The 26,680-nt window shown below is 40.9% G+C and overlaps 1 protein-coding gene across 11 annotated transcripts in view; it reads left to right on the top strand.

The window, feature by feature from the left end:
• Nucleotides 1-26,680, top strand: part of GULP1 (GULP PTB domain containing engulfment adaptor 1) — a 241,267-nt gene that overhangs the window by 126,935 nt on the left and 87,652 nt on the right. For all 11 annotated transcript variants that reach the window (XM_059168641.1, XM_059168640.1, XM_059168632.1 and 8 more), the window contains one exon: nucleotides 22,725-22,796. In XM_059168641.1, coding sequence (XP_059024624.1) covers nucleotides 22,769-22,796 — 28 coding nt within the window. In that variant the 5' untranslated portion in view covers nucleotides 22,725-22,768. The remainder of the gene's footprint in view (nucleotides 1-22,724; nucleotides 22,797-26,680) is intronic.

The following is a 26,680-nucleotide window of genomic DNA, read 5'->3' as shown; positions in this document are numbered from 1 at the left end:
AGATCACAACCGGAGCTGAAAGCAAGAGTCTGAGGCTCAACAAACTGCCCAGGCACCCCGGTATTTAAACTGCTCTAACTGTTATGAACAATCAGGACCATATTCTCTTCATTTTTTGCAGCTTCAGTTTTAGTTCCACTATGCTATCCAGAAAACAATTTCCCACATCACAGCACGTTACACAAAACCCAAATGTTGAACTTGACAGATTCATCCTGAGATGTGTTTGTTTGATGGCATTAAGGTCTCTTGAGCTTGTCGTCTGGAGACCTGGGGTTAGAGACTTACCGCGTCTCTTACCCACTGTTTCATCGGGAATATGTGTAACCCACAGTGTAAACCGGACCACACCGATGCTCATTTCGCAGGAAGGTAGCAGGGTCGGCTGCAGAGAGCAGCGTGTTCAGCAAGAACACGCGCGAGAGCACTTGGACGCAAGAGCCTGACACTGAGTGGCCCACGTTGACGTGTGAGTCACACGTCACCCTTCAGCTGGGTGTTTGCCTACTCCCACCCCAGGTTCCCTGGCCTCGCAGAGAGCCGGTGTCTGACGGGCCGACATCTGTGAGTCCGGTAGTAGGTCTGTTTGTTCCGTCAGTAGTAAAGCGAACCTCAGAGGGAGGAAATTCGTTTCGTGGTCTGTCTTCCTTCCTTCTTCTGTAACTTCTTTGTGTTCCTCTCCGCCCCCAGTGGGTATCTCTGACCCTCGGCTTTGGCTTGCCTCCCTCACACGTCTGTGTATGTCTCTTCCCGAAGGAATTGTGGAAAACGAGTACAGTTGGAGGTAGACGTCCTGCTCGTGACGGGGCCACGGGACCCCCCACGACAGCGTCAGGTGCAGGCGGCTCCAGCTCTGCGCGTCAGGCCGGCGGCCGCGGGCAGGGCCGTGCGCACCACGGTGGAGCCCGAATATTTAAACAGATATTCCTGCTGTAGATTTTCCAAATGAGAATACATTTCTGCTAAGGCCAAGTAGTGCAAAGCAATTCCCATTGCTTCTCTAGGATTCGGAGTCTTGGAACCATGCCTGGAAATAATGCATTGGAAGGGCTATAGGAAATGATGACCAAAAATGAATTACTGCCACATTATTGGCAAATTCAGTGAGAAATTGGTTTTGCTTGAACTTTAAAGAAGGTAGAAGGTAGGAGTAGTTTCAATGGCCTCTTTAGAGTTTGTTAATTTCTTTTTAACTCATTCACATTTTATTCATTCTGATTATCTTTTGTGCCTTTCTCCTTTTCTAATGGTATATACCTTTAGATTTCAGCTAGTTCAGTTTCTGTAAATCTAAACAGTGTTGCAATATGTATGGCTTGTATATCAATAGATGTAAATTGATTATTATCCAAAATATGATATAAATATATAATAATGTAATGATGCAAGAAAATGCCAAAAATATGTATTACATTAAAATCATCAACACTTTTCATTTCAAATAACATTTTAGTGATCGGGCACTATGTTTCTGCACTACGTTATGCTAGGTGATGTAGGATTTATAGAATAGGACAAAAATAATTCTGTTTCAGTAGAGAAAGCCCCACTTTTTCTCAGATTCACATTTGTTTCTTGTCTAATTACTGTTTTTTATCTTAAGATTTAAAATATTTAATAATTTATTGGTTGATGAATAATATTGAAACACTAAATGTGTATGATACAGTAAATTTATACACACACAGAGTTGTACTTTTGAACCATTTCTAGTCCGTATGTTGAGTTAGAGGAATGATGTGCCCTGATGGATAACCCGACGGAGGAAACTAGTTGGCTGCTTGAGCAGCGACTGCTTTAGTAGAAACAGCAGGGCTTTTACCATCACTGTATAAACATGTGATATTACGTGTGCGTGTGCAATTACAGGCTTTCCTCAAGGGCTAAAATCAGTACATTCTGTAGATCGAGATGAATTACACCTTTTTTCTTTCATTCTCTTTAATTTAAAATGTTTTACTTAATATAGAAGAAATAGAAGATGTATTGGGGCATAAGATTTCTTTTGTTTGCCAAAGATGTTTTCTGCTTAGTAGGGATGTTTGGACTTACTTGATTTTCAGGAAGGAACGACTCTTCTGTCGCCCAAAGGCGGGAACCCAGCGGATGCAAGGGCAGCATTCCCCCGTGTCTCGGGCCTGACTTTTCCTCTGCAGAAGGTTTCTGTTGGTCTGAGGCGCCATCTGTCTCACAGCTGGAAACCGTTGCGCCTCAGCAGCCTTTCCCCCTCCAGTCCCTGCTTCTTCCGAAGCAAATGAGCCCTTTCTCCCTTTACCTGGTGGGAGATTGTTCCGCTAGTAAAGGAGCCTATGTACTCATCTAACCACAAATTTTAGTGTCTAGTTGTAGCTTAAAGCAGCACTGGTGTCTCAACTGTTAACATTGTATTTTGATTAATGGGCTCAATTTGAATTTTCCAAATGAGCTAGTTCTCTATTGATTTTTTCCTACAATTTATGATCTAAACGGCATGATATATTTCATAGGAAAGACGCAGTGCTGTTTACTTTACCCGGCCGACGCCGGTAGAGGAATGACCCTGGACGTGCACACGGTCCGGGTGTTCTGCGGAGTGCTGAGCGAGCACACTTGCGTCACGTCAGAGGAATGAGCCAGGCTGCCTGTTGTCACATACGGTTTGCATTATGAGAACAGAATGTTAATAGGAAAGAAAGCACTGGGAAACATGAGGAAACTCCAAATTTGCTTCTCTTTAAAAGAAAGTTTTGATTTCACCTCCAAGAAGACAGGCTTTCTTTGTCATGGTGGGTACACTGCAGACTGGTCCCTGAGTAAGGACTCTCTGCTTGGGACTCCGTTGTTAGGTGGGTAGTTTCCAGCACTTAAAATGTATTTATACTTTGCCAATATTCCCATAATTTTTTTAAAAAATGCTTATTTTCTTGATTTCACTTACGCTTCTTGTCATTATTTTCAGTATTGATACCATAACTGAACACAATGATTATAGAGTGTTCTTAGCTCTGCGCTTTGTAAAGAAGGTCCCTGGGAAATTTCCATCCTATCTCTTCACAGTCTAGTCTTTGCTTTGATATCCCTGCTAGGGTGTGCTAGGAAAGAGGAATAAATTTCAAATTGCATCAGCGCAAATACACTGAAGCACTTGGTTTCTTCACACACAGAATTGCATTGGTCGCACAATCGAGTTTCAATCTAAAAGCCAAGACAGATATATCTCAATTTATGATAGTAAATATTGTGTTTAAAATATAATATTTTTCATTTGAAAAAAATAAAAATACAATATTTTCTAATACATGAGATAAAATTTTAAAAGTAAGGGTGTAGGGAATGGGGATGCGTTGTCTGTCATCTGAGTATTGTTATAGTTGGGGTCATTGCAAGTTCGTGTGTGTCTGTAGTGTGAGTGTCTTCTAATATGAGCAGTTTGGTTTCTGAATGAAAGAAGGGGAGGGACCAGCCAGTCTTGTTGTTGCCTGTTACTCTGGTGTCCCTGAGTCTGAGTGAAGCTCAGGCATCCGTGACTTCTCTCTGATGTGTGAAGAGTCATGAGAGGAAAGCAAGCAGCAGATCCAACAAGTGTGTTTCGGCAGAGAAATTCCAGAACCAGGAGGCCTTTTCCCCGGCAGGTCGCTGGCCGGAGAGCGGAGCCTGTCTGCAAGGGTTGCGCCCGATGGCAGTTTTAAGATATGAAAATACAAAGTGAGACGGACACACACTACAAGGTGCAGGTGTCCTTGTTAAATATTAAAAAGGCCAAAAATTATACAGAGACTGTGTTTTTCCCCAACCTGTTGGGGGAACTTTTCAAACCCACTTACGTACAATTATTTTTCTCACTTTCTCTTCTGCAGTTCTTGCCAACCAAGACTTCCTAGAGCTTCTTTCTTGGGTTTTTTGTTGTGAAGGTTCTGTACGTTTAACACGCTTTTCAAAAACAACAAAGGCTAGGTGCCCTGCCCACCCCCCACTGCTGACACTGTGGCCTGTGCCCTCCTTTGTACACCTGAGCCTCTCCGGTCCAAAGTAATTCACGTTGTTATTTTTCGTGTTACTTTTGCTTCTAGAGTTAGAATGTTAATGTTTTACTAATGGAATGGTACGGTTTATTTCAAAACTAGTAAATGAATCTTTAAGAATATTAAAGGTTGCGGAAGTAAGTGGTAAGTGACACAGTGGAAACACCAAACATTCCTTTGTGCAGGATTGCCTGTAAAATGGTAGAGTTGAATGGTCACGTTTATCCGAAGATGCGCTTGCTTTTATTTTCAAGATGTAATTACTACTTCCATCTTGCATTTATTTATCGTAATAAATGTTTGTTTATGTGTAAAATTAGACAACTCACAAAATATTGACTTTATTTTAAAATTCTGTGTGTGAGTATACATATATAGGACACTAATAACTTGGGGGGGGAATTCAAGAATATTGATACATTTGCTGGGGCGCCTGGGTGGCTCAGTCATTACTGCCTTTGGCGCAGATCGTGATCCCACAGTGCTGGGATCAAGCCCCGCATGGGGCTCCTTGCTCCACAAGGAGTCTGCTTCTCCCTCTCCTTCTCCCCCTGCTTATGTTCCCTCTCTCACTTTATCTCTCTTTCTAATAAAAATCTTAAAAAAAAAAAAAAGAATATCGATACCTTTGCAACTGTAAATTCTTAATAAATATTAAGATTATTATTGCTCTAAAAATTATTTTACCCTAAAAACTTATTTTAGTTTCTTTCTAACTTTTGCCCTTTTAGGAAATGTTTACAAAAATACTTATATATTCTTAGATCTGTGCTGTTAGAGGAATTGGCATATATAGAGGTTGGTAGATATGACTCAAAATCATGATCTTTTCAGAATTTGAAAACAAAACCAGAGCTGAGTAAAGATACAAATACTCATCACAAATCTGAGGGTACTGGAAGCTCTTATTGTCCCTTTTGTTTTGCAATAAACAAAGGCTAATTGATAGCAATTATCAGCATATTTGAAGACACAGGATAAGAGCCTTATGTGGTATGGATTGTGGTCTTTTTCTTTGAATAACTTGCTCAAAGGAAAAGACCACCCGTAGTTAATCTGATATCACCCCATTTGATGTCTAGTCCAAGGGGAAAAAGGAAATTACTCCATTAGTGGGATGGAAGCCAGAAATACGAGAAGAGAGGACAGTGTTGAAAGAATTCCAATAGGAAAAGATGTTCTCGATGAGAAATGTGGGGTTTGCTAGTTACAGGTACAAATGCCCTGGTGCCCTTGGCCTTTCTGTCTTAGCCTTTAGTAGCTACGCATCCCGCAGACCCCGGCATCCCCAGAAAGGAAGGGAAGGCAAGTGCAGACCTGCTCACTCTTTCTGGTAGATCAGAGTCAGAAAGTTCTAACTGAAACCGGGCAACAGGACTTACCTGGGAAAAGGGCAGGGGAGTCCAGAACGTGGAAGTTGTGGCCCTGATCACGGTACCAGGAATGTTCGTCACTGGCCTGCCCACCTTTGTGCTGAGTCAACACTGAGTGCTCAGATACTAAAATTTATTTGTCCTTTCTGCCTCTTACCTGGGCCACCTTGGAAGAAAATCTCTGAGAAAGATTTCTTGGGTGTGACCGTATTCATTCGACAAGCACAATGTGTGAGAGAATATGTATGTGTATGTTTTCCCCGCTGGTTACTAAATTGTGAACAAGGTTTTACACTGTGGTAATGTAAAGACATTTCTGAAGTAGTAAATTGTAATTGAATATTCATGTTGATTACAAGAAAGGAAAATGATGAGAAAAGGAAATAGTTGTTTGATGTAGTTTCTAAGATTGGACCAATGTCAAAGACAAATCTTGTTTTCAGTAATTTACCAAGACACTTTTGCCTCTTTTTTCTTACTTGCCTGGAAAAATCCTAACTCCCGTTGATGACGATAAGTAGGCAACATGGCTGGATACGCAGACACCCACGGACTCGTGGGAGCGTGTTGACGATAAGTAGGCAACATGGCTGGATACGCAGACACCCACGGACTCGTGGGAGCGTGTTGACGATAAGTAGGCAACATGGCTGGATACGCAGACACCCACGGACTCGTGTGAACGTGTTCACTAGCCTTCCTTTATGTTTACATTGCAGTCCTCATCAGGTCATTAAAATTATCCAGAATCAGCCACCTGGCCTCTTCCATTTGCGCGGACTCAGGATGATGTTTTCAGTCCGCCATCTCCTCTCCTGTTCCTCCTCCTCTTCTCTCTGATCTTAATGTCTTCACCTTCCTCATTCAGAGCTTATGACCTACTTCTTCTTTAAAAGAGAAAATACGTGGAGAGATTCTATATTTCCTCATCACCAAATCTGCAGAACTACTAAGAATTTTTAAGTGTTCCAGTGGCTCAGCCTTCCCTTCTGTTGTGAGGAGCACAGTGCCTCTTTTCAGTCTGAGGACAGTCACCCCCCTTATGGACTTGACCACACCTCTTCATGCTTGTTCAGGGAATTTCTTGTTGCATTTATCCTCTTTTCTATATCACTGTTTTTTTCCTGTTAATTTTCCCTTCTGGGGGCTCCCGGGTGGCTCAGTGGGTTAAAGCCTTTGCCTTCGCCTCAGGTCATGATCTCAGGGTCCTGGGTTCAAGCATCAGGCTCTCTGCTCAGCGGGGGGCCTGCTTTCCTCTCTCTGCCTGTTTGTAATCTCTTTCTGTCAAATAAATAAATAAAATCTTAAAAAAATTTCCCATCTGTATAAGTGCATGCACAGAAGTACCACAGAATGTTTCCTCCTGGAGTCCCCGTCACCTTTCAGTCCTGCTTTGTTGCTTGCTTCCACTCATAGAAAAATTCCGGAGCGCCTCTACTTCCTGTCGCTACTACCTTACCCATATTCTCGTGAATCAATACCAGCCAATCTGTCTGAGCCCTTTTACCCCTGAAACTACACTGCAAAAGTCGCTGATAATTTCCATGTTGTGAAACTAATAGGCATTTCTCAGGCTTCCCCTTTGTAGACATTTTAGTATTATTTAATCTTCTCAATGAAAACACTCTTCATTTGGATGCCAAAAGTACACACTTTTCTTCATGTTCATTTGACTTCAGTGGCTATTCCTTAACTGTCTCACAGTTGATCTTCTTATTCTGTGTAATTTATAAAATTGGGCGTGACGGGGCACCTGGGTGGCTCAGTGGATTAAAGTCTCTGCCTTCGGCTCAGGTCATGATCTCAGGGTCCTGGGATCGAGCCCCACATCGGGCTCTCTGCTCAGTGGGGAGCCTGCTTCCCCCTCTCTCTCTGCCTGCCCCTGCCTACTTGTGTTCTCTGTCTGTCAAATAAATAAATAAAATCTTAAAGAAAAAGAAAGCAATACTGAAGTCAGGACCGAGTCAAAGACTGAGGGAATCTTGGACATTTGATAGTTTCTAATTTCTTAAGGGTGATTCGTTGAGTATGTAAATATGAGAACCATTCTTAACTTCACATAATCACCAGTATTTGGCATTATACAATTTCCTGCCTTTTTCAGTCACATTAGTATAAAGTAATATGGTTTAAATTTCTGTTTGGATGATTCCTAATAACTTTGCAGATATGTTTATATACTTATTGCCTTTTGGCCTGTCTGTCCTATGAACTGGCAGTTATTGTCTGCCTCCTATCCTTTGGGATTATTGACTTTGCGTACTGCTCTTTAGAAAAATCTTTGTATACCTTTTTTAAAAAAAAAATCAAATTTTTTAAAGATTATATTTATTTATTTGAGAGGCAGAGATCACAAGTAGGCAGAGAGGCAGGCAGAGAGAGGAGGAAGCAGGCTCCCCGCTGAGCAGAGAGCCCGACGCGGGGCTCAATCCCAGGACCCTGAGATCATGACCTGAGCCGAAGGCAGAGGCTTAACCCACTGAGCCACCCAGGCGCCCCTTTGTATACTTTAGATATTACTTCTTATCAGATTTAGAGAGAAAAACTATTTTTTCTCAGATTTCTCATTTGTCTACTACCTTTTCCATGGTGAGCTTTTCTGAAATGAAATCATTAATTTTAATAATAAAATTGATTTTTATTTTTTGCATATTTTTCAAAAAATTCTTTCTTTGGGTAACTCAAACTATGTATATATTATTTCTTATATTTTCTTATATTTTATAGCTTTTGTTTCTTATTCAGCAAGGTATTCATTAATTTGGATCCCAAAGCCAAATGTAAAATGGGGTGGACTCATATTTTTCCATCTTATTGCATATTTTCTGTTTATTGTGCTTTGTTTTCAACTTTTTTCATTTCCTGTTGTCAGATAAAAGTTATTTTTGACTGATTTAAAGTGTATATGTTATGGTTAATGGTCATTGGTCTTAATACATATGTCCATTCTTGATGCTCCTACATTAATTCCTTACATTTCAACGTCTGTAGCTTCTCACAATACGTCAGTACTAGACTACATTTCATGTCCGGTTTTGTTTGTTTGTTTGTTTGTTTGTTTTCTTCTGCGCTCCATTATGTAGCAAGTGTTTACTTAGATCTTTAGTTCTGGATTGTTATAGCTGTGCATGTGCGTGCGTGCGTGTGCGTGCGTGTGTGCGTGCACGTGTGTGTGTGTCTTTCTTTACACTTTCTATCCATGTATTTTTCTATGCATCTGTTTTCTTTATTTTTCCTTCCTTTTTTAGTCCTATATTAGCTATTACTGTTTTTAAGATAAAATACCTTAGTAAAATCTATGGTAGTGCTATAGTGCTTCTATCTTTTACAAAAGAAGCTGGACTTGTTTCTCTTGTTTTAATGCTACCTAGATTATCTTCAGTATTTTTTTTTTTTTACCTTTGCAGTATGAAAAAGTAAAAGTACTATACTTTTTCCGTGATTAAAAATTCTGAGCATGGGGGCACCTGGGTGGCTCAGTGGGTTAAGCCGCTGCCTTCGGCTCGGGTCGTGATCTCAGGGTCCTGGGATCGAGTCCCACATCGGGCTCTCTGCTCAGCAGGGAGCCTGCTTCCTCCTCTCTCTCTCTCTGCCTACTTGTGATCTCTCTCTCTGTCGAATAAATAAATAAAAAATCTTAAAAAAAAAAATTCTGAGGCATTTTATGTCAACATGAGGCTTGAACTTATAAACCTGAGAGTCTCGTGCTTTACCAGCCAAGTGGCCCAAGCTTCGTAGGTCGTTTTTACTCCCTCACATCACTGTGTTTACTCCCTACAACAGTCATGGTTCAAAGTTCTTTTCGTGTAGAAGACCTTGAGACATTGCCTGTTTCTCTGCATACTGTGTCATTACTGTGAATTTTATTGTGGATTTGGTTCTTGTTGCTCTTTAGGCTGTTGGGTCCCCAATGTTGGGTCCCCCAATAATGGGTCCATGGTCAAAGGAGCGCGACTGATACAAAGCAAAGGTCAAGCAAAGCTTTATTTCACGCCAAGCATCAAGAATCAAACCGACCGTCAAACAGTCCGGTCAGGGCCACCCCTTCCAGAGATGGCGACCCCTCCCAGTCTCACAGACTAACTTTTATAGAGCACAGGCCATGTGGTTGAGCCTGGCCACACACAGGTGGCAAATGAGATTGTAACTCACAGAGAAAGCTGCACAGTCACGCTCGGTCTCACACGGGTGGCCAATCGAACTATATTTACCCTAGTAGACATTTGCACTAGCCTATCACCTTGGTCAGAATTGGCGCCCAAAAGGCGTGGGGGGGTGGCCCACACTCCTTGGTCGCTAGAGAGACAGTACGCGCCCCCCTGACTGGGTGTCTCCACCTGACAGGACTCATCCCTGCTCTGGGGCCGTTAGCTCCGCCCGACCCGACCCACCCTTGTATTTGGGCTCCCTTACCTGGGACTGGTTTCCCGGACTTGCTTTTATGTAAGTTCCCCTTGGGCGGTGGGTGGGCAGGGTCAGTTTAAGTTTTACAGCACAAACAACAGAATGGCTGTTCAACCCAGGTGGGGCAGCTCTGGCTAAATAGGCCCTTACAAGGCCATTTTTTTCTGCCTGGAAGTGTATATTTTCGTTCTGCCTTTACTGTTCTTCATTTTAACATGCCCGGATCTGAAACTTTCAGTTTGACATTTTTCATAATTTGTTTTAATTCTGTGAAAATTCTCTAACACATTTTTTGAAGCTCTGCCCTGCTCTCTCCTTTGATTGTTTCCCTCTTTATGGTATTCCCAGGATCTAGATTTTGGCATTTTTATTTCTATCCTTTATCCTCTTGGTATTTCTTTGATGTATCTTTTTTTCTGTAGTCACCAGGAGATTCTCCCGCATTTGATCTTCAAACTCAGTGATTCATCTGTGAGTTACACAGATCCGTAATTTAGTCCCATTTATAGTGTTTTTTTTACAGTTTTAGCCATTATAGTGTTGTGTCATTACGTATTGGTCTGTCACAGCTGCTAACTTCAACAATGCTCAGTGAGCCCCGGCATGCTGCCGTGGCCCCCTGCTCCATCCCAGGGAATCCCAAGGGGTCTGGACAAATCAAAAACCTAGCTCCTGGCTGGGTTTGCCAACCCTGTTGCTGAGCAAACGTGAATAAACTTGTCATTGGAGAAGCCAGTATCTCAAGAAGTGAGGGTTTGGAAAAAAGAAAGGGAGGAATTTATTTCAGAAGGCAGGACCCGGGGAGGCGGCTGGCTCAAGCCTTGACAACCGACCGCCCACCTGCAAAGAGGGATGCGGAGTGTTGTTCAGAGAGAGGCGGGTACACGAGGTGCACATGCGAGAGGCCATGCAAGGAGCGTGTGGTCACGGGTTGGGGGGCTGGTCTGTGGTCAGCCCCTGATCATAGGCGGGGAAGGGGATGTGTGGGGTGTGGTATTGACGTATTAATGTGAGGGACATCCCTTTGCTGTTGTGTCTTTTCTGGTTTGTTGGTTAGAATGTGCCGGTCTTGGCAAAACACCTTTGTCAGTGCCTCAAGAAAGTGCAAAAAGAAAGGAGCCCCGTGGGTTTTAGAGCACGAGTCAGGTGGTCTTCGGATTTCTGGTTGTGACTGTTGGGGTCTGTACTTGGGTACAGGCATCGAGGATAATACTACTATTTTCCTTTGTATTCACCTGTTAATTAGTTCTTATTCTTTTCTCATTTACAAATATTTCTTCCTTTGTCCTTAGCTAAATACTATCTTCATTTCCTTCTATTCTTCCAGTTTATCGACTTTGGAAAGTTAACCTAGATAAAGAATAAAGAATATTGCCTATTCTTTATTGGAGTAAATGTTTTCCTCTTTTCTGGCAGAGTTACTGTGTTTACTTGACCTTAGTGGAACTTTTTTCTAAAAATATCCATGGCTTTATCAAATTGTTCATTAACTTCTATTGTTTCAACACATACTGTTTCAATAGATCTTTTCTGTCCAACAGAAGAGAAATATTTCATTCAGAAAATGATCATGGCCTTTTTCATTATTGGCTTGCTTATACTGTTTTCTTTGATAAAAAGTTACATTGCTTTTATGTGTACAATTTACTGTATTTGTGTGCAGTATGTGTAACAAGATAAGAGTATAGTTTTATTATTGGATTACTGAACAACTTTAGAAAGCTTCCTAATTCTGAAAATACCTTCACGTTAAGATATTTTATTTATTTATTTATCATCCACACATAATGTCTTACTTGCCTCAGGCTTAACACACTTCACAGCACTCACCATACCCCGTACCCTCCCCAATGTCCATAACTCAGCCACCCTGTCCCTACCCTCCACCCCCCGGCAACCCTCAGTTTGTTTCCCAAGATTAAGAATCTCAAATTAAGATATGTTAATTGTTACAGATTGAACAGATTTGGGGAGCTGAGAAGTATGTTTCTATTCAATAAGATGCTGTCGTTTTAGAAAACTGAATTTGTTAACTTGCTTTGTAATTCAGCAGTTACTTCCTGTGAGAGGAGCTAGATGCTAGGGATGCAAGGGTGACAATTTTTAAAACCCAGATTCTTTCACTTTTCTAGGACATTCTTGTAATTCATTTTATGCTGAAATGAAAGCATTCATTACTGAAAGAGAATGAGAGGTCTAGCTCCATTTGAGTAGATATATTGAAAGGAAAAATTTTTCAAATTAGTTCAATTAGTTCAGTGAACTAGGTTGGGGTTCGTTGCCAGAAATCTTTCTAATCTGATCAAATGGAGCGTCAAATCAAAAGCAAATCTGGGCTTATGTAAGGAGACCTTGTGTGAACAGATCCCTGCAGGAAGAGGAGGGAGGGAGATTGTGGTAGGAGAACGCGCCAGCCCTGTGTCTGCAGGCGTCTCCAAGGCGAGGCAGAAAAGGACTTTTCTTTTGTCAGGAAGAGTGAACAAGCCTAGAGAGACTGCGATGTGGGCCGGTGGATGAGGTGGATGAGGGGGAGTCGGGAGATTAGGGGCAGCAGACCAGACCATGTTCTTGCCCGAGGTCAGCCTACTTTTAGGAAGGATTATGAAGGAAGGGTTGAGTCTGTTAAACTGAGGGTGGGTCAAAGTTAAAGATCCTGGAGGAAAGAGAAGTTTAGCTGAAGCTCTGGTCTGGTCACGTAGCAGGTATTTTGTCCACATTGGTCAGTGGCATGAATCGCATGAATCCTTTAGCTATAGTCATTCACGAAGCCGAGAATGGGCATTTGGAGGGTCTTTGTCTGGCTCCGTCTTCAGTAAACATGGGGAGTGCCCTGAATCTTATCTAAATCATTTGGGGGAAGGGTGGTTCTTTGCGGTGAGCCATTTCCAAAACACAGAGGGGTGGGGGACTTCCTGAACCTTTGTTATTTTCTAGGATCACAGGGCTGGAGTAAAGTTCAACCTTGTCCGGCTGCTGGTGGAGATAGGTTCCTGGGGATAAGGTTTGTGGAGGCCGTCTGTGAGCAGGCTGGTGGAAACCCGCAGGAAGGACAGAGAACTGAAGAATACGGTGGTCCCCCTGAAGTTAAAAATAGGACATGTGTGGGACGCCTGGGGGGCTCAGTGGGTTAAGCGGCTGCCTTCGGCTCAGGTCATGATCCCAGCGTCCTGGGATCGAGTCCCACATCGGGCTCCTTGCGGGGCGGGGAGCCTGCTTCTCCTCTGCCTCTGCCTGTGCTCGCTCTCTCCCCTCTCTCTCTCTGATAAATAAATAAAATCTTAAAAAAAAAATAAAATAAATAGGACATGTGTGATTATAGGTTAGAAGGGAGGATGTTATTTTTAGTTGTGGCCGAGCAGTACCGCGTGTGGACAGAGGTACTCCCGCAGGCTCTTACAGTAAGGAAAGCGTGATCTCCCCGTGTAAATATTTGGAAGCTCTGTTTTCAGGGATGAGCTTTCCTGTGCATCCGTTCTCTCCCAGGGAAACCACTGACCTTGTGAAATGCTCCGGACACCAAGTGCAAAGAAAAGTTTCTTTCAAGGGCTGCTTTAAAAGCTGGTAAAAGAAATCATCTCACTCTCTCTTTGGCTTTCTTAAAACTCTCTTTAAAACTTTATAAAAGGATGAAAATGGTAAGCCTATGCACATTTATTATTACTGTTTATTAGAATTTAATGTAAAGATAAAAACTGTGCTTACTGTAAAAATACTGATCTAGAAACAGCTGACATTAAAGCAAAAGGCTTAAATGAAAAAAATCCTTTCGGATTCTTAAAAAAATATTCTACTGAGGTAAATGTAAAGATCAAATTGCATTTATTCAACAATTCATACATTAGGCAGCGTCCCATGGAGCAGATAGGAGGGAGCTCTGAGGAGCTGCACAGAACAGAAGGATTTATAGGCAGCCATGCTTTGGGACAGGACCAGGAGGCTATTAGCAAAAGAAAAGAAAGCATTGTTTCTGGCAGGGTCACCTTCCCTGAGGGGGAAGGGCATGGGGTCTTATCATGCAGATGACCTCACTAATGCTGACCAGGAAATTCCAGACTGATTGGTTTAAAATTCCACTCCTGGGAGAAGCTGAAATCACAATTAGTTTAGGCATTAAGTGTTGGTGGGGCTTAGCAAAAGTGACTCCATTTGGGGTCTGTCTCTTTTCAACAAAGTGAAATATTGTAATAGAAAGCAGAAGATTTTGACCTGCTCCGTTTCCGACCTGGGCCGGTTCACCCCTCCTTAGGCAACCTGGTGGTCCCCCGCTCCCGGGAGGTCACCATATTGATGCCGAACTTAGTGCGGACACCCGATCGGCATAGCGCACTACAGCCCAGAACTCCTGGGCTCAAGCGATCCTCCTGCCTCAGCCTCCCGAGTAGCTGGGACTACAGGCGCGCGCCACCGCGCCCGGCAGAAAGCAGAAGATTTTGAAGCTGAACTGAAAGTGTTTGTATTGTTGCTTTGTTTGTGGAGATCAACTGAATCTTAAAACAGTATGTGTTTTACAAATTCTACTCTTAAAAGTCCAGAAAGTTTTGAGCCTTAGGCTCTGATAGCATTCATTCTGCAGTCAAGCTGTTTTATTTTGGTCTTTCAAAGGAATTCGGGTAGTTTTGCCAAAGATAATGTTACTTCAGGAATTGGATCCCACAAGTTCCCTCTCACAGTTAGGATATGGATATTGAAGTGTTTGGAGAAATGACCAAAACAGCGGGTCTAAGAGGATAGAGTTTTTAAGTGCACAGTCAAAATAAGAAGGAAAGAAAGTCCATTGTTATGATAAAAAAAAGTGGAGAAAAAACTGAGTAAGACTTCCGCAGTTTGCTTCAAAACCTGGTATTCAGAGGGAAACTAAACCCAGGAAAACTTTTGTCTACACAAAGGGGAGTCATGTTTCAGAAATAGAAATGTTTGTTTCAATATTGCAGAGTTTTAATTGTCTTAAAAAATATTTTTCCTGGCCTCATTTATTTACTGCGTGATTACTTCATTTCGGAGTGAGGTAGCTGAGCCCCAGTAAGGACAGAAGATAATGAAGAAAGCCCAGCGAGAAGAATGGTTAATTGATCATTGAAGGACGTTTTAAGGAGCATTCTCAGAATCTAATTATTGAAGCAGAGGGCTAGAGGCCTGCGGAGCGCGGCTCAGACCCTGCAGGCCCTTCCCCGGGACGCCCATGCCCAGGCAGCCGGGGGCTTCGGCTGTTGGCAGTCCCAGCGCATCCCCTCCTTGCAGCTTTTGCTCCTTTGGTCCCAAGAGCAGCCGGGCCTCCCGGTTCCGGAGGTGCTGAGTGGTGGCACCACAACTGGGTGCAAAAGGTGTCTCTGCACGACATCGTCGCTGCACGGAGTCTTGTGGTGTCACAGTATCGCCATAGGTACTGCCCAGACTCTTACTTACTGGACAGTACTTTGAGGCTCAGAGCTGTGGAAATGTGGAAAATCCTCTTAAAGGAGAAAGTGTTATTATTAGAATAAAGTGGTTCAAATCTGGTGGCTTTAGCCGACAGAAAACTTAGGCTTTATGTGTCCATTTTTCTTGTTGATTCATTGTAGCCTTTACTTTGAATTCACTTTTGGCATTAGAGGAAGTTCAGATTTTATTTTCCTCCCCAGCCCTGTGTTCTGGACCTTGTAAATTAAGGTTTTCTTGCATAAAGCCGTTCTCAAGAGTTGGCCATTACCAGGTGCTCAGATGTTCCCTTTAGACCAAGGGTGTTGTGGAATAGCCTGGATGAGAGCCCCAGTGAGGGCCAGTGGGTGCTCCCTGAGGCTGTTAGCGGTGTGGCAGGGAGCCCAAGCCCTTAATCGACACGTACTGCACACTTTCTGCCTTTCTGCCCAGAACCTTATTTCGTGGCTCACCTTTGACCTTTGCCCATTTAGGAGATGACTGTTCACCTCCACTCTGAAACTTTGACCTTGAACAAGACCGAGACAGTCGTTTGTGCTTCATCCTCTTAATTTTCCCTGGCATCTCTCTCTTTAGTCGGGCTGGTGCCCATTCTCCCCTCTCTCGAAGACGCTAAGGTCTTTGAAATCAGGTCCATGTCATACTTACTTTCCCTTCTCCACTTCTGTAATGTCACATAAAGTAGTTCCAAAATCTATCTATTAAAAGAATAAAGAATTTTTAATGAGTGTTGCGAGATACAGGTCAATACAGTAAATTAAGTAAAGAAAAATAACAATAAGCACTTATATCCCAAGTCAGGGAATTTCAGAAAACAATAATGTTGCTATTTCTTAGCAAATAGTAGATATATATCTTCTTTGTGCCCTTGGTGGCTCAGTTCATTAAGCCACTGCTTTCGGCTCAGGTCATGATCGTGGAGTCCTGGGATCGAGCCCCACGTGGTGGGGGGTGGGCCCTGCTCAGCGGGGAGTCTGCTTCTCCCTGGACCCTCCCCCCACCTTGTGCACGCGTGCGCTCTCGCTCTCTCTGTCTCGATTCTCTCTCAAATAAATAAAATCTTTAGGAAAAAAAAAATATATATCCTCTGTATCACATCATGTGGCTTCTCCTAGTAATGTAAATTGTGAATGTAAAATTCCCAAATTTGTCTACTGGTTAGTTTTCTTGGCTACACTTAGGTAGTATTTATTGCTCTTCAAAAGCAAAGTTTTTGCAAGTTACAGTCATAAAATAAAGAAAAATGCCGTAAGGTGTCTTAAAATTTGAGATTTATTTATTTATTTTTTTTATTTATTTATTTTTTTTAAAGATTTTATTTATTTATTTGACAGAGAGAAATTACAAGTACACTGAGAGGCAGGCAGAGAGAGAAAGAGAAGGAAGCAGGCTCCCTGCTGAGCAGAGAGCCCGATGCGGGACTCGATCCCAGGACCCTGAGATCATGACCTGAGCCGAAGGCAGCGGCTTAACCCACTGAGCCACCCAGGCGCCCCAAAATTTGAGATTTAAACAGAGAATCTTCACAATAGATACTAATTAGATCAAGAAGAGTAAAAAATGAGCTGAATTCTCTGAGTGGGATTTTGGAAGCTACATGAGCTGTTGCAAGCAATGACCTTCCAAGAATTAGCCACAACAGAGATTCGGCAACCTGGAAGAGTGAAGGCGGGATCTAAAATTGCTTGACATTCTCTCATGATTACCTTCTTGAATTACATACTCAAAAAAAGCAGTAAAAGAGAGGTAAAAAATACATTTACAGGAAAAGCAACTATTGGTTTTTGTTTGTTTTTTAACTTTACCTCATTTCCCTTCCCAGAACTAAAATGAATGATTGGATTTCATTATTTTACATTATTTCTTTTTTTTTTTTAAGATTTTATTTACTTATTTGACAGAGACACACAGTGAGAGAAGGAACACAAGCAGGGGGAGTGGGAGAGGGAGGAAGCTTCCTCAGCAGGGAGCCTGATGCAGGGCTCCATCCCAGGACCCTGGGATTATGACCTGAGCAGGCAGATGCTTAACAATTGAGCCACCAGGCGCCCCATTTTACATCATTTCTGATCTCGTGATGAACAACAGGATTTTAGTGACTTATGATTTATTTAATGTGAACTGTGTTTTAATCAGTTGTTTTGGTTCTTTAAAATTTTAACCTTGAAGGAATTCCAGGAATATTTGATTTTAAATATACTCATAAGGGTAAAATGAAATTCAGATCTAGCTGTTTTATAGGTTTTAATATCATGCCATATATAGTTTCTTTAGTCATAACAATACTATTTATTTATCAAATAAGAGCTTGAGCAGTAGGTTGAAAAGCAGGAAACTGCCATTCATTAACGTCTCTCTAACCTTCTGAGCTAGTTTATAAATATCAGTGAATTTACTTTGGTAAGGGTATGCTGGATGTATTTAAAGAAACGATTATTGGCTCCAACTTTTTTTCCCCTTATTTTAAATAAGTCTACAAAAGGTTAAAGTTACAGAGCAAATTAATAGCAAGTGACCCCACAATGTATTAGCAATGTATTACTGATTTTGAAATAAAACTTGAGATTAAAACAGTTTATCTAATGACATCTACATTTCTGGATGAGTTTTGATTGATTTATTTTTCCCCATTATGGGTTATATTTTTTTACTTCTTTGCATGCCTGGTTTTTTTTTTTTTAATTGATGCCAAAAACTGTGCATTTCACCATGTTGGGTGTTGAGTATTTTTATATTCCTTACAATATTCTGAACATAGCTTTAGAATTTAGTGAAGTTACTCAGAAATGGGTTAATTCTTTTGGGTCTTGTTTTTAAAATCACTTAAGTGGGGCCAAAGCAGCATTTATCCTAGCTTTAATTTTTCCCCAGGTACATGGTTAGGCTGATGTCCTGTGAGTTACAGGCTTTTCTCCCTTGCTGCTGCCTCCAGTGTGAGTTGCAGGTACTGGTCTCTCTGACCTTTGTGGGTGTCCCTTTACTCAGTCTCACGAAGTGGTCATTACCGAGTTAAATTGTAAGGCTTTTTGCAGGTATCTTCAGTTACTTCTGTGGAGCTCTGTCCTCTCCAGTGCTCTGGTCTGTAAACACGAGTCACCTTCATTTCACCACATCTCAGGCATATCCCAGCTTAGGAAGGTTGCTGGAGTCTGCTTCCATCTCCATGCACAGCCCATCATGTCGACTCATTTTTTGTGTTTCAGAGAGTAGGAGAACTATAGCCTGTTACTCCACCATGATTAGAAGTAGGAGCGGCTGAATAGGTCTGTGCAGCTTTATGTAATGTGAGAGGTAGCAGCATACATGTCCAAGGGAAGGCTGGCTTAGGCAGTGCATGATATGACTCTTTGTATACACCATTCGGGAAATCAGTGGAAGGGCTCCTGTCGCACCGTATACGACTATTAACCCGAGGGATTTCATGTATATGTGAAAAAGGATTATACAGCACGAGCAGACCCACGCAGGGACACACTCGTCAGTATCAGTCCCAGAGAGTAAAGTTAAATGCGAGTCTCACACATCACTGATGGCCGTGTATATTGTTCCAGACTTTGGTTTTGTTTTTGTTTTAATTGAACAACTCTTTTTTTTAAAATATTTTATTTATTTATTTGACAGACAGAGATCACAAGTAGGCAGAGAGGCAGGCAGAGAGAGAGGAGGAAGCAGGCTCCCCGCTGAGCCGAGAGCCTGATGTGGGGCTTGATCCCAGGACCCTGAGATCATGACCTGAGCCGAAGGCAGAGGCTTTAACCCCCTGAACCACCCAGGCGCCCCAATTGAACAACTCTTTTTATGTTTAGTTTAAAAAAATAGAAAAGCTAAATTGCAATACTTTAAACCTTGTATGATTTTTATTCTGGGATGCTATTTTATGGAAAATTAGTAAAAGATGTTTATGTTATTCTCTCTATATATTATTTAGCGAGAATTTAGGAATAATTTTTTACTGATAAGGAAATAATGTGTCCACGTATAAGTAGCCATTGAGACAATGTTTATCAAAAGTTTATCCAAAAAGATTTTATATAATACTATAAATTGAAATTAAGTTTATACAGAACTTAACATTTCTTAAACTTAACATAAAGTGAGTTGATATATCTTATTACCTCAGATTTAAGTACATTAAAGCATGTTATGAATGCATTACACCTGCAAACAGTATATGGAATACTGACTTGTGTTTGCTCACTGTATTCTGCACATGGATATAGTGAGCAAAGCCAGTGTCTGCGTATGTTCTAGGGGGGAATTATGACTTGTTTCTCAAGGAAGAGTAGAGTGTCATTGGATCAATAGTAAGAGTAGAGTGTCTTTGCTATATAGAAGAGTAGAGTGTCGTTGCTAAAAACTAGTGTTTGGAAAGTGAAATTATGGCTTTTGTTTCTAGATAAGAACAGCTTGTCCAGTACCCACTGACATTTATATCTACGTGCTTTATGAGCAGGTAAAAATCCTTCTAGGATTTCAGAGTCATAGAATTGGAGCGTCATTTCCTATCCTTTATTTATTTGGCCTCCTGAACTTTATACAGTTATGTTAAGGTTTTTTTTTTTTTTTCTTTCTGTCTTTATGCCCCAAAGAGTTTATATTATATTGTTATTTTTTTTTTTTTGCCCTCTTTCTTTTTTTTAAAATTAACTTATTTTTTTAATTGATTTATTTTTTTTATAAACATGTATTTTTATCCCCAGGGGTACAGGTCTGTGAATCGCCAGGTTTACATACTACATAGCACTCACCAAAGCATATACCCTCCCCAATGTCCGTAACCCCACCCCCTTCTCCCAAACCCCCTCCCCCCAGCAACCCTCAGTTTGTTTTGTAAGATTAAGAGTCACTTATGGTTTGTCTCCCTCCCAATCCCAATTTTAAAATACACACAATTTCATGAAATTTAAAATTATGTGGTATTAAACTCCATCTTTATATTTCACAATCTACTATTGTTGAAAATGTCTACCTGAGACATACTGAATTTGATCTGCTGATTAATAGGCTTCCTGGTAATTTTATTTTTCTGGAGAAATTAGACCTTACATTTGGATAATTATGTTTCTTTTGTGCTAGTTTGTTATCTTGACTTATTCATTTCAGGATATGATCAATCAATAACCATGTCTGTTGGGTTCTAGATGAAAAGTAACTTTTGGGATGAGACAAAATATATTTTGTCTGTATTGTATTCCCTTCATTCCTTACAGATTGGTTGGCATTGGTAATTAAAAATGATTTCTGAATGAATATATTATTTATAATAAATACAGTAATTTCAATCATTACATCTATATCTTTTACATTATAGAAAAGAAACCATATTATATCATTAGTATAAATGACATAATCATTTTGGTGTTTTAGTTTTTTAAACATATTCTCTGCCTTTCTTGTATTAATGGCATAATCATGAGAAGGTAAATGAAGTGTGAGGTTAATAGAAGAGTGATATTATTGTATCATTATCTAAGCCTGGTAATAATATTTTATAATTTTTTTTGTATTTATTTTATTTATTTATTTGAGAGAGAGAGACAGAGAGCCCGAGTTCTAATTCTTAACTGTTTTAATTCTTCATTGGGAGCAGAAATGCCTGAACAGAAATACCAGTAATTAGACTGTAAAAATGATTTTATTATCAAGATTAATTTCTCTCCTTGTTTTACTGCTGTATAGATTTGTAAATACTATGCACTAAATGTTGGTATACCCCCAAAATTCACAAGTTGAAATCCTAAACCCCAGAGTGGTATTTGGAGATGGGGCCTTCGGAAGGTACTTGGGTTTAGATGAGGTCATTAGGGGATGACCCCGTGATGGGTAGTATCTTTATGAAAAGAGGAAACACAAGAGGGTTGTCCCTCTCGGTCATGTGAGGTCACAGCCAGAAGCTGTGTCCCGCAAGCCATGAAGAGGGCCCTCACTAGAACCTCACTTAGCTGGCACCTGATCTCAAACCTCCAGCCTCCAACACTGCAAGTTAAAAATTTCTGTAGTTTATGTCATGCCATTACGGTATTTTATATGGCAGTCCAAGCTGACTGTGGGGTGCTGCTGTAACAAATATCCAAAAATGTGGACACGGCTTTGGGACTGGATGATGGGTAGAAGCTGGAAGAGTGTTGAGGTGCTACTAGAAGAAGGTGATCACTGTGATACTGCTCCAGGCAATTCTGGTGAGAGTTCAGAAAGAAATGAGAAGAGCTCAAAAGCCTCCAGCTTCTTAAAGAATGCATAAATAATTGTAAGCAGAGTGTTGGTAGATGTGTGGATGGGAATCTGATGGATTTCCAGATAGAAACATAGATAAAACGTGTTACTGGACCTTGGAGGAGAGGTATTTCTTGTTATGAAGTGGGCAAAGAAGTTGGCTGAGTTGTGTTTGTGTTCTAGTATTTTTATGGAGGGTAGAACTTGCAATTAATGAAATTGGTATTTTTCTGAGAACATTTTTTTTAAAAGATTTTATTTATTTATTTGTCCAAGAGAGGGCCTGCGTGATTGAGGGCACAAGCAGGGAGAGGACAGGCAGAGAGAGAAGCAGGCTCCCCGCTGAGCAAGGAGCCCGAGGTGGGGCTCGATCCCAGGACCCCAAGAGGAAGGCGGAAGCTTCACCGACGGAGCCACCCAGGCATCCCAGAGAGAGATACAGGCACCTGGGTCTGCTTCTCTGCCCCTCCCCCTTGCTTGTGCTTTCCCGCAGTCCCAAAAATAAATAAATAAAGTCTTAAAAAGATAAAAAAGAGACAGTACTTGAAGATTTGGAAAATTCTCAGCCCGTTCACATAGCAGAGAATACTAAGGTTGTGGGAAACAACCCTTGGCCAGTTTCAGCTGAAGGGAATGGAGATGGCATGAAATGAAGGCAGGTTTTTGGGCTTCGTAGATCCTGTAGGACTGCAACATAGTTATTTTGCTGTGAGCGTGCATTATTCTTCAAGATTAGGGATAAATGATCCCAAAGGCAAATTCAGAGCTCATCACGGCTGCCTCCTTGGTTTCATCCTGGGGTAGGACACCGTGATCTCGGTTTGAACAGCTCGGGCAGCAGCTGCCCAGAGCATTGTGGGGCACAGGGCTGCCCGGCAGAGCCTGGCTGGAGAGGGACACGACTGCCACTTGATAATCAAAACTTCTATTTCTTTACTGCTGTTAATCATTGCTCAGAACTGTGCCACGTCTCTTAACTATTGGCTGAAAGTATTAGTCTTCTTTCTCCTAAAATTTGCAGATAAATGTAATTAATGATAGATGTACAACAAGAAAAAGACAAGAAGATTAATGAGCTTCGGAGGAAATTTATTTGAGATACTGTTCTTATCTGTTCGGCCATCTGTAATATTGAGTACTCTAGTTTATTCTTACCCCGCGTCTTTTGGGGCATTTCAGAATATTCTTTATAAATATTTAAGACACATTTTAAAAGGCTTTATGATGAAAATGCATCTGCATTTTATGCAATGCAATGTGCAAAAGAGGTTGGTCAACATATCTTTATTTAGGCTTTACTATTTTGTCATTTTTATAGGCTATAAAGTGTGATTGAACTGAACATCTGTTTGGCTGATCATCATGAACCGTGCTTTCAGCAGGAAGAAAGGTAAGTGGTGCCCATTTAAAGGGCCTGGGGGTCAACTCAATATCACTGTGAAAATCAGACAGAGATGCTAAGGACTCAGTTTTTCCTATTATCAAACCACATGGTTCAGGAATGATGTTAGACCAGAGCAACACGAATGTGCACACATTGCTGATTAAGCTTTGGTTATCACCCTAATGAGAGTGGAGTTGTTTAGTACATTTAATTCAGCATACGTTTATAACGGCATGTTGCCTGGCAATTTTATTCTGTGGTGCGAAACTGCAAAAAATAACGTGATCTGAAACTAGTCCTCCTGGATTGTGTAGTCATACAATACTCGACTTGTGGGCGTGTCTGAGGGTCCCATGATTTAAAATCACGTTTGTATGTGTGCATATGCTTCCCTGTTTACTGCATAATACGTGAGGGTTGATGATAAGTAGGCTGATAGCAACAAGGCCAAAATAACTTTAGGATTTTGATGTAAAATAAATATAAATGTAATATATCATAATTATCAGCATAGGAATGAAAGAAACAGCTAGTTAAATGTTATTTTTTTAAGGGGCAGTAAAACATGGCATCTGACAAATATTTCATGATATACTCATAGGCACGATTGAAATGTTTGATAGTTTTATGTAGCTCAGTGAAGTTAAAATAATGTATCCTTGTCTGTCTTTTTTTGCTTTTTTTTTTTTTTTGGAAATATTTTATTTATTTGAGAGAGAGTGAGCTGGGGAAGGTGTAGAGGCAGAGGAAAGAGCAGGCTCCCCAATGAGCAGGGAGCTGGATGTGGGACTCGATCCCAGGACCTCTGGATTATGACTGGAGCTGGAGCTGAAGGCAGATGCTTAACTGCCTGAACCACCCAGGTGCCCTGTTCTTATCTTTCTGTAAGAAGTTATTCAGTGACGTACACAGGGATCTGTCCTGTTTAATACACTGTCACTGAAGTGGGAGAGGATAATTAAACAATGCCACTCAATTTTGTAAGTGATCGTAAGCAAGAAGAGATAAACCGATATGGTGGAATTAACAGATACGTGGGGGAGAAATGACCAGTTAGCTTATTTTCCGCACCATAAACTTAATAAGATACTGTAAATTGATGAACGTGGATCCAGAAAATCTAACACTTTCATTCTTATTTATAAACTTTCATTATTTGGAAGGCGCCACCTTAAGTGCCATGTGGGTAAAAAATAGCCGAAGAATTAAGTCTGAACTGTGTGGTTATCAAAGGTTCTAGTTAATTTTCTACTATATGAAATGAATAGCCCAGAACCACAAACTAGGTTGTTCTCTTCTAGTCCATGGAGTTCAGCAGGGTGTGTTCTCACTTTAAAGGATTGATCGACACATTGTAACACACCCGATGAGCATGAGCGAGGCGGGTGGGGGAGGAGTGGGGGGGCGGAGTGGGGGGGGTGTTGATGTCAAGACTTTCAACCTGGAGCAGGAAGCTGGCTGAGAACCCGAGAACCTTTGGTGTGGTCTTTCAGTGTTTGGAGGATGTCATGTGGTCATGGGACTAAGTTTAATAAAAGTCAAATAGGTGTAAATTACAAGGCCATTGATTTAATGCAGGAAAAAATTCCAACAAAGTTGTGCAAACATAATGGAATTACTTGAAGCACAAACTTTTTTTGCTATGGAAGTGCGGAGTCCTCAGCGTTTGGCTGTGGTACAGAGGAGTGATGTATTCAGAAGGGATTTAGGTAATGTGAGCTTTCTGGCGTTTTCCAGCCTGAGAAACTAGGCATTTATTATTTTACTTATTTTTCTGAATAAGGGGAGGGCAAAAATAACATTTGTTGTCATTTGTAGTTTGATTCCGATTTAAAACACATTCTGAAAGTAATACAATGTTCTTTTTAAATTTCTTCTACTGGTAGAAAAAGAATCTAGAAATAATCCTATGAGACATAGAAGTATTTTTAATGAAGTAATAAAACTCTTACATCACAACTCATCACTTTAATCATATATTTTATTTTTTTAAAGATAGTATTTATTTATTTATTTGAGAGAGAGAGCAAAGGAGCAGAGAGAGGGACAAGCAGACCCCACGCTAAACGCAGAGCCCAGCGCGGGGCTCAGTCTGGTGACCTTGAGATCATGACCTGAGCTGATATCAACAGCCGGTTGCATAACTGACTAAGCCACCCAGGCGCCCCATTATCTTATTTTTAAAAAAACACTTCCAGACTCTTTATTTATTTGCTTACAGTTCCTTTTTCCCAAGGTTTTAAAGTTGAAACTCCCATTTTCTAATTTCTCGTTAGCTAAAGACGATGCGGGAGCTTTTCATTGAGAAATCCCAAGTAACCGGCCACTGTGTGTCTGTGTGACTTGATGGCAGTGGGAGGCCAGCTGCAGGGAAGGCCGGAGTGATTTACAGAGGCAGGACATGGAAGCACTTGTTCTTTTCCTGCTTTGCTCCACTGTCTTTAAAAATTTCTTGTGATTCCCCACCCCCGAGTCTAATGATTAAATATCCTTATGAAGATTAGAGTATTAGAGGATTGATCAATATTTTACTCTGATTTCAAGTTAGAACTTGATCCTGGAAGTTCTACCCGCCAGTCAGTTACGGCTCTCGTTTAGTGAGGTCGGGAATGGGAGAACTCTCAGAGCCCCTGCTGCTGGCTTCAACCAGTACCACTATTCGATTGAATTTCAATTTGAAATAGAAAAATGGAATTTTGTGAGAGATGCCCATATAGTTTGACAATTGGGAGCTGTAATTGTACCCCTAGAGAATATACAATTCAGTCGTGTTTCTGGTAGCTGGTATCAGCAAGTATTGTATATTCTACTCTAAACAGAGAAGATGGTCTTCAGTCAGTAGAAGTTTATCTTTTCTTTCAAAAGTGTCCAGCTTATGTGGTCATCACGTGCACGTTTACTAAACCATCCTGGACCTCAGAAGCTGAAGGCAAAGACATTGTTCTCTTAAACTCAAACATATCTATATAGTTTTCTTTTTAGCAACCCTTCTATCCGTATTTGGTCTGGTATTCTTTGATTTAATTAGCTAGTGACTTCACTGATCTTCTTTGCAAATGCTCTAATGCTGTACAGAGTCTAAAAAAGACTGAGTGTATTAGAATTGCATTATTTGGACTCTTTTGAAGAGATCTGTAAAAATTAGTCTAATTTCATAGTCATCAAGTAAATTTTAATGAATGTGTTCTGTAGCTCCTTTTTTTTGGATTACTTTTTAATTTTTTAATATGAATTCAATTAATATATAGTCTATTAGTTTCAGAGGGAGAGTTCAGTGAGTCATCAGTCTTATAGAATACCCAGTGTATGGCTCCTTTTCCTATGTTAGCCTTCTCTTTTGAATTCTTAAATTCCTATATTCTATTCATTACATCAAAACTGAATAATTTAGTAAAAAAGCATAAAATTTGAACATGAGTAAATGTGATTAAATAATTCAACTAATTACACTGTAACTTACCAGTTGACCTACTGATGAGTAGATACAATCACAGTGCATAGCGCTTAAGATTCAATATTTAAATATTATTTCCCTTTTTATAACCCATTCATTATGCATCTATTCACCCAACATTTAGGTTTAAATTTGATATATTCAGAGAAGGTGCTTCCTGTGTGCTAAGCTCTGGTGATACAATAATAATGAAATTTCTGCATTATTCTTTTTTTTCTTTTTAAGATTTTATTTATTTATTTGACAGAGATCACAAGTAGGCAGAGAGGCAGGCAGAGAGAGAGGGGGAAGCAGGCTCCCTGTTGAGCAGAGAGCCCGATGCGGGACTCGATCCTAGGATCCTGAGATCATGACCTGAGCCAAAGGCAGAGGCTTAACCCACTGAGCCCCTCCAGGCGCTGGGTCTGCATCATCCTTGATGAGTGCTTAATCTACA

The sequence above is a fragment of the Mustela lutreola genome, chromosome 3, assembly GCF_030435805.1.
Source record: "Mustela lutreola isolate mMusLut2 chromosome 3, mMusLut2.pri, whole genome shotgun sequence".
In the NCBI taxonomy this organism is placed as follows: Eukaryota; Metazoa; Chordata; class Mammalia; order Carnivora; family Mustelidae; genus Mustela; species Mustela lutreola.
Note: the sequence above shows the minus strand (reverse complement) of the source record. Positions and strands in the feature narration are given on the sequence as shown.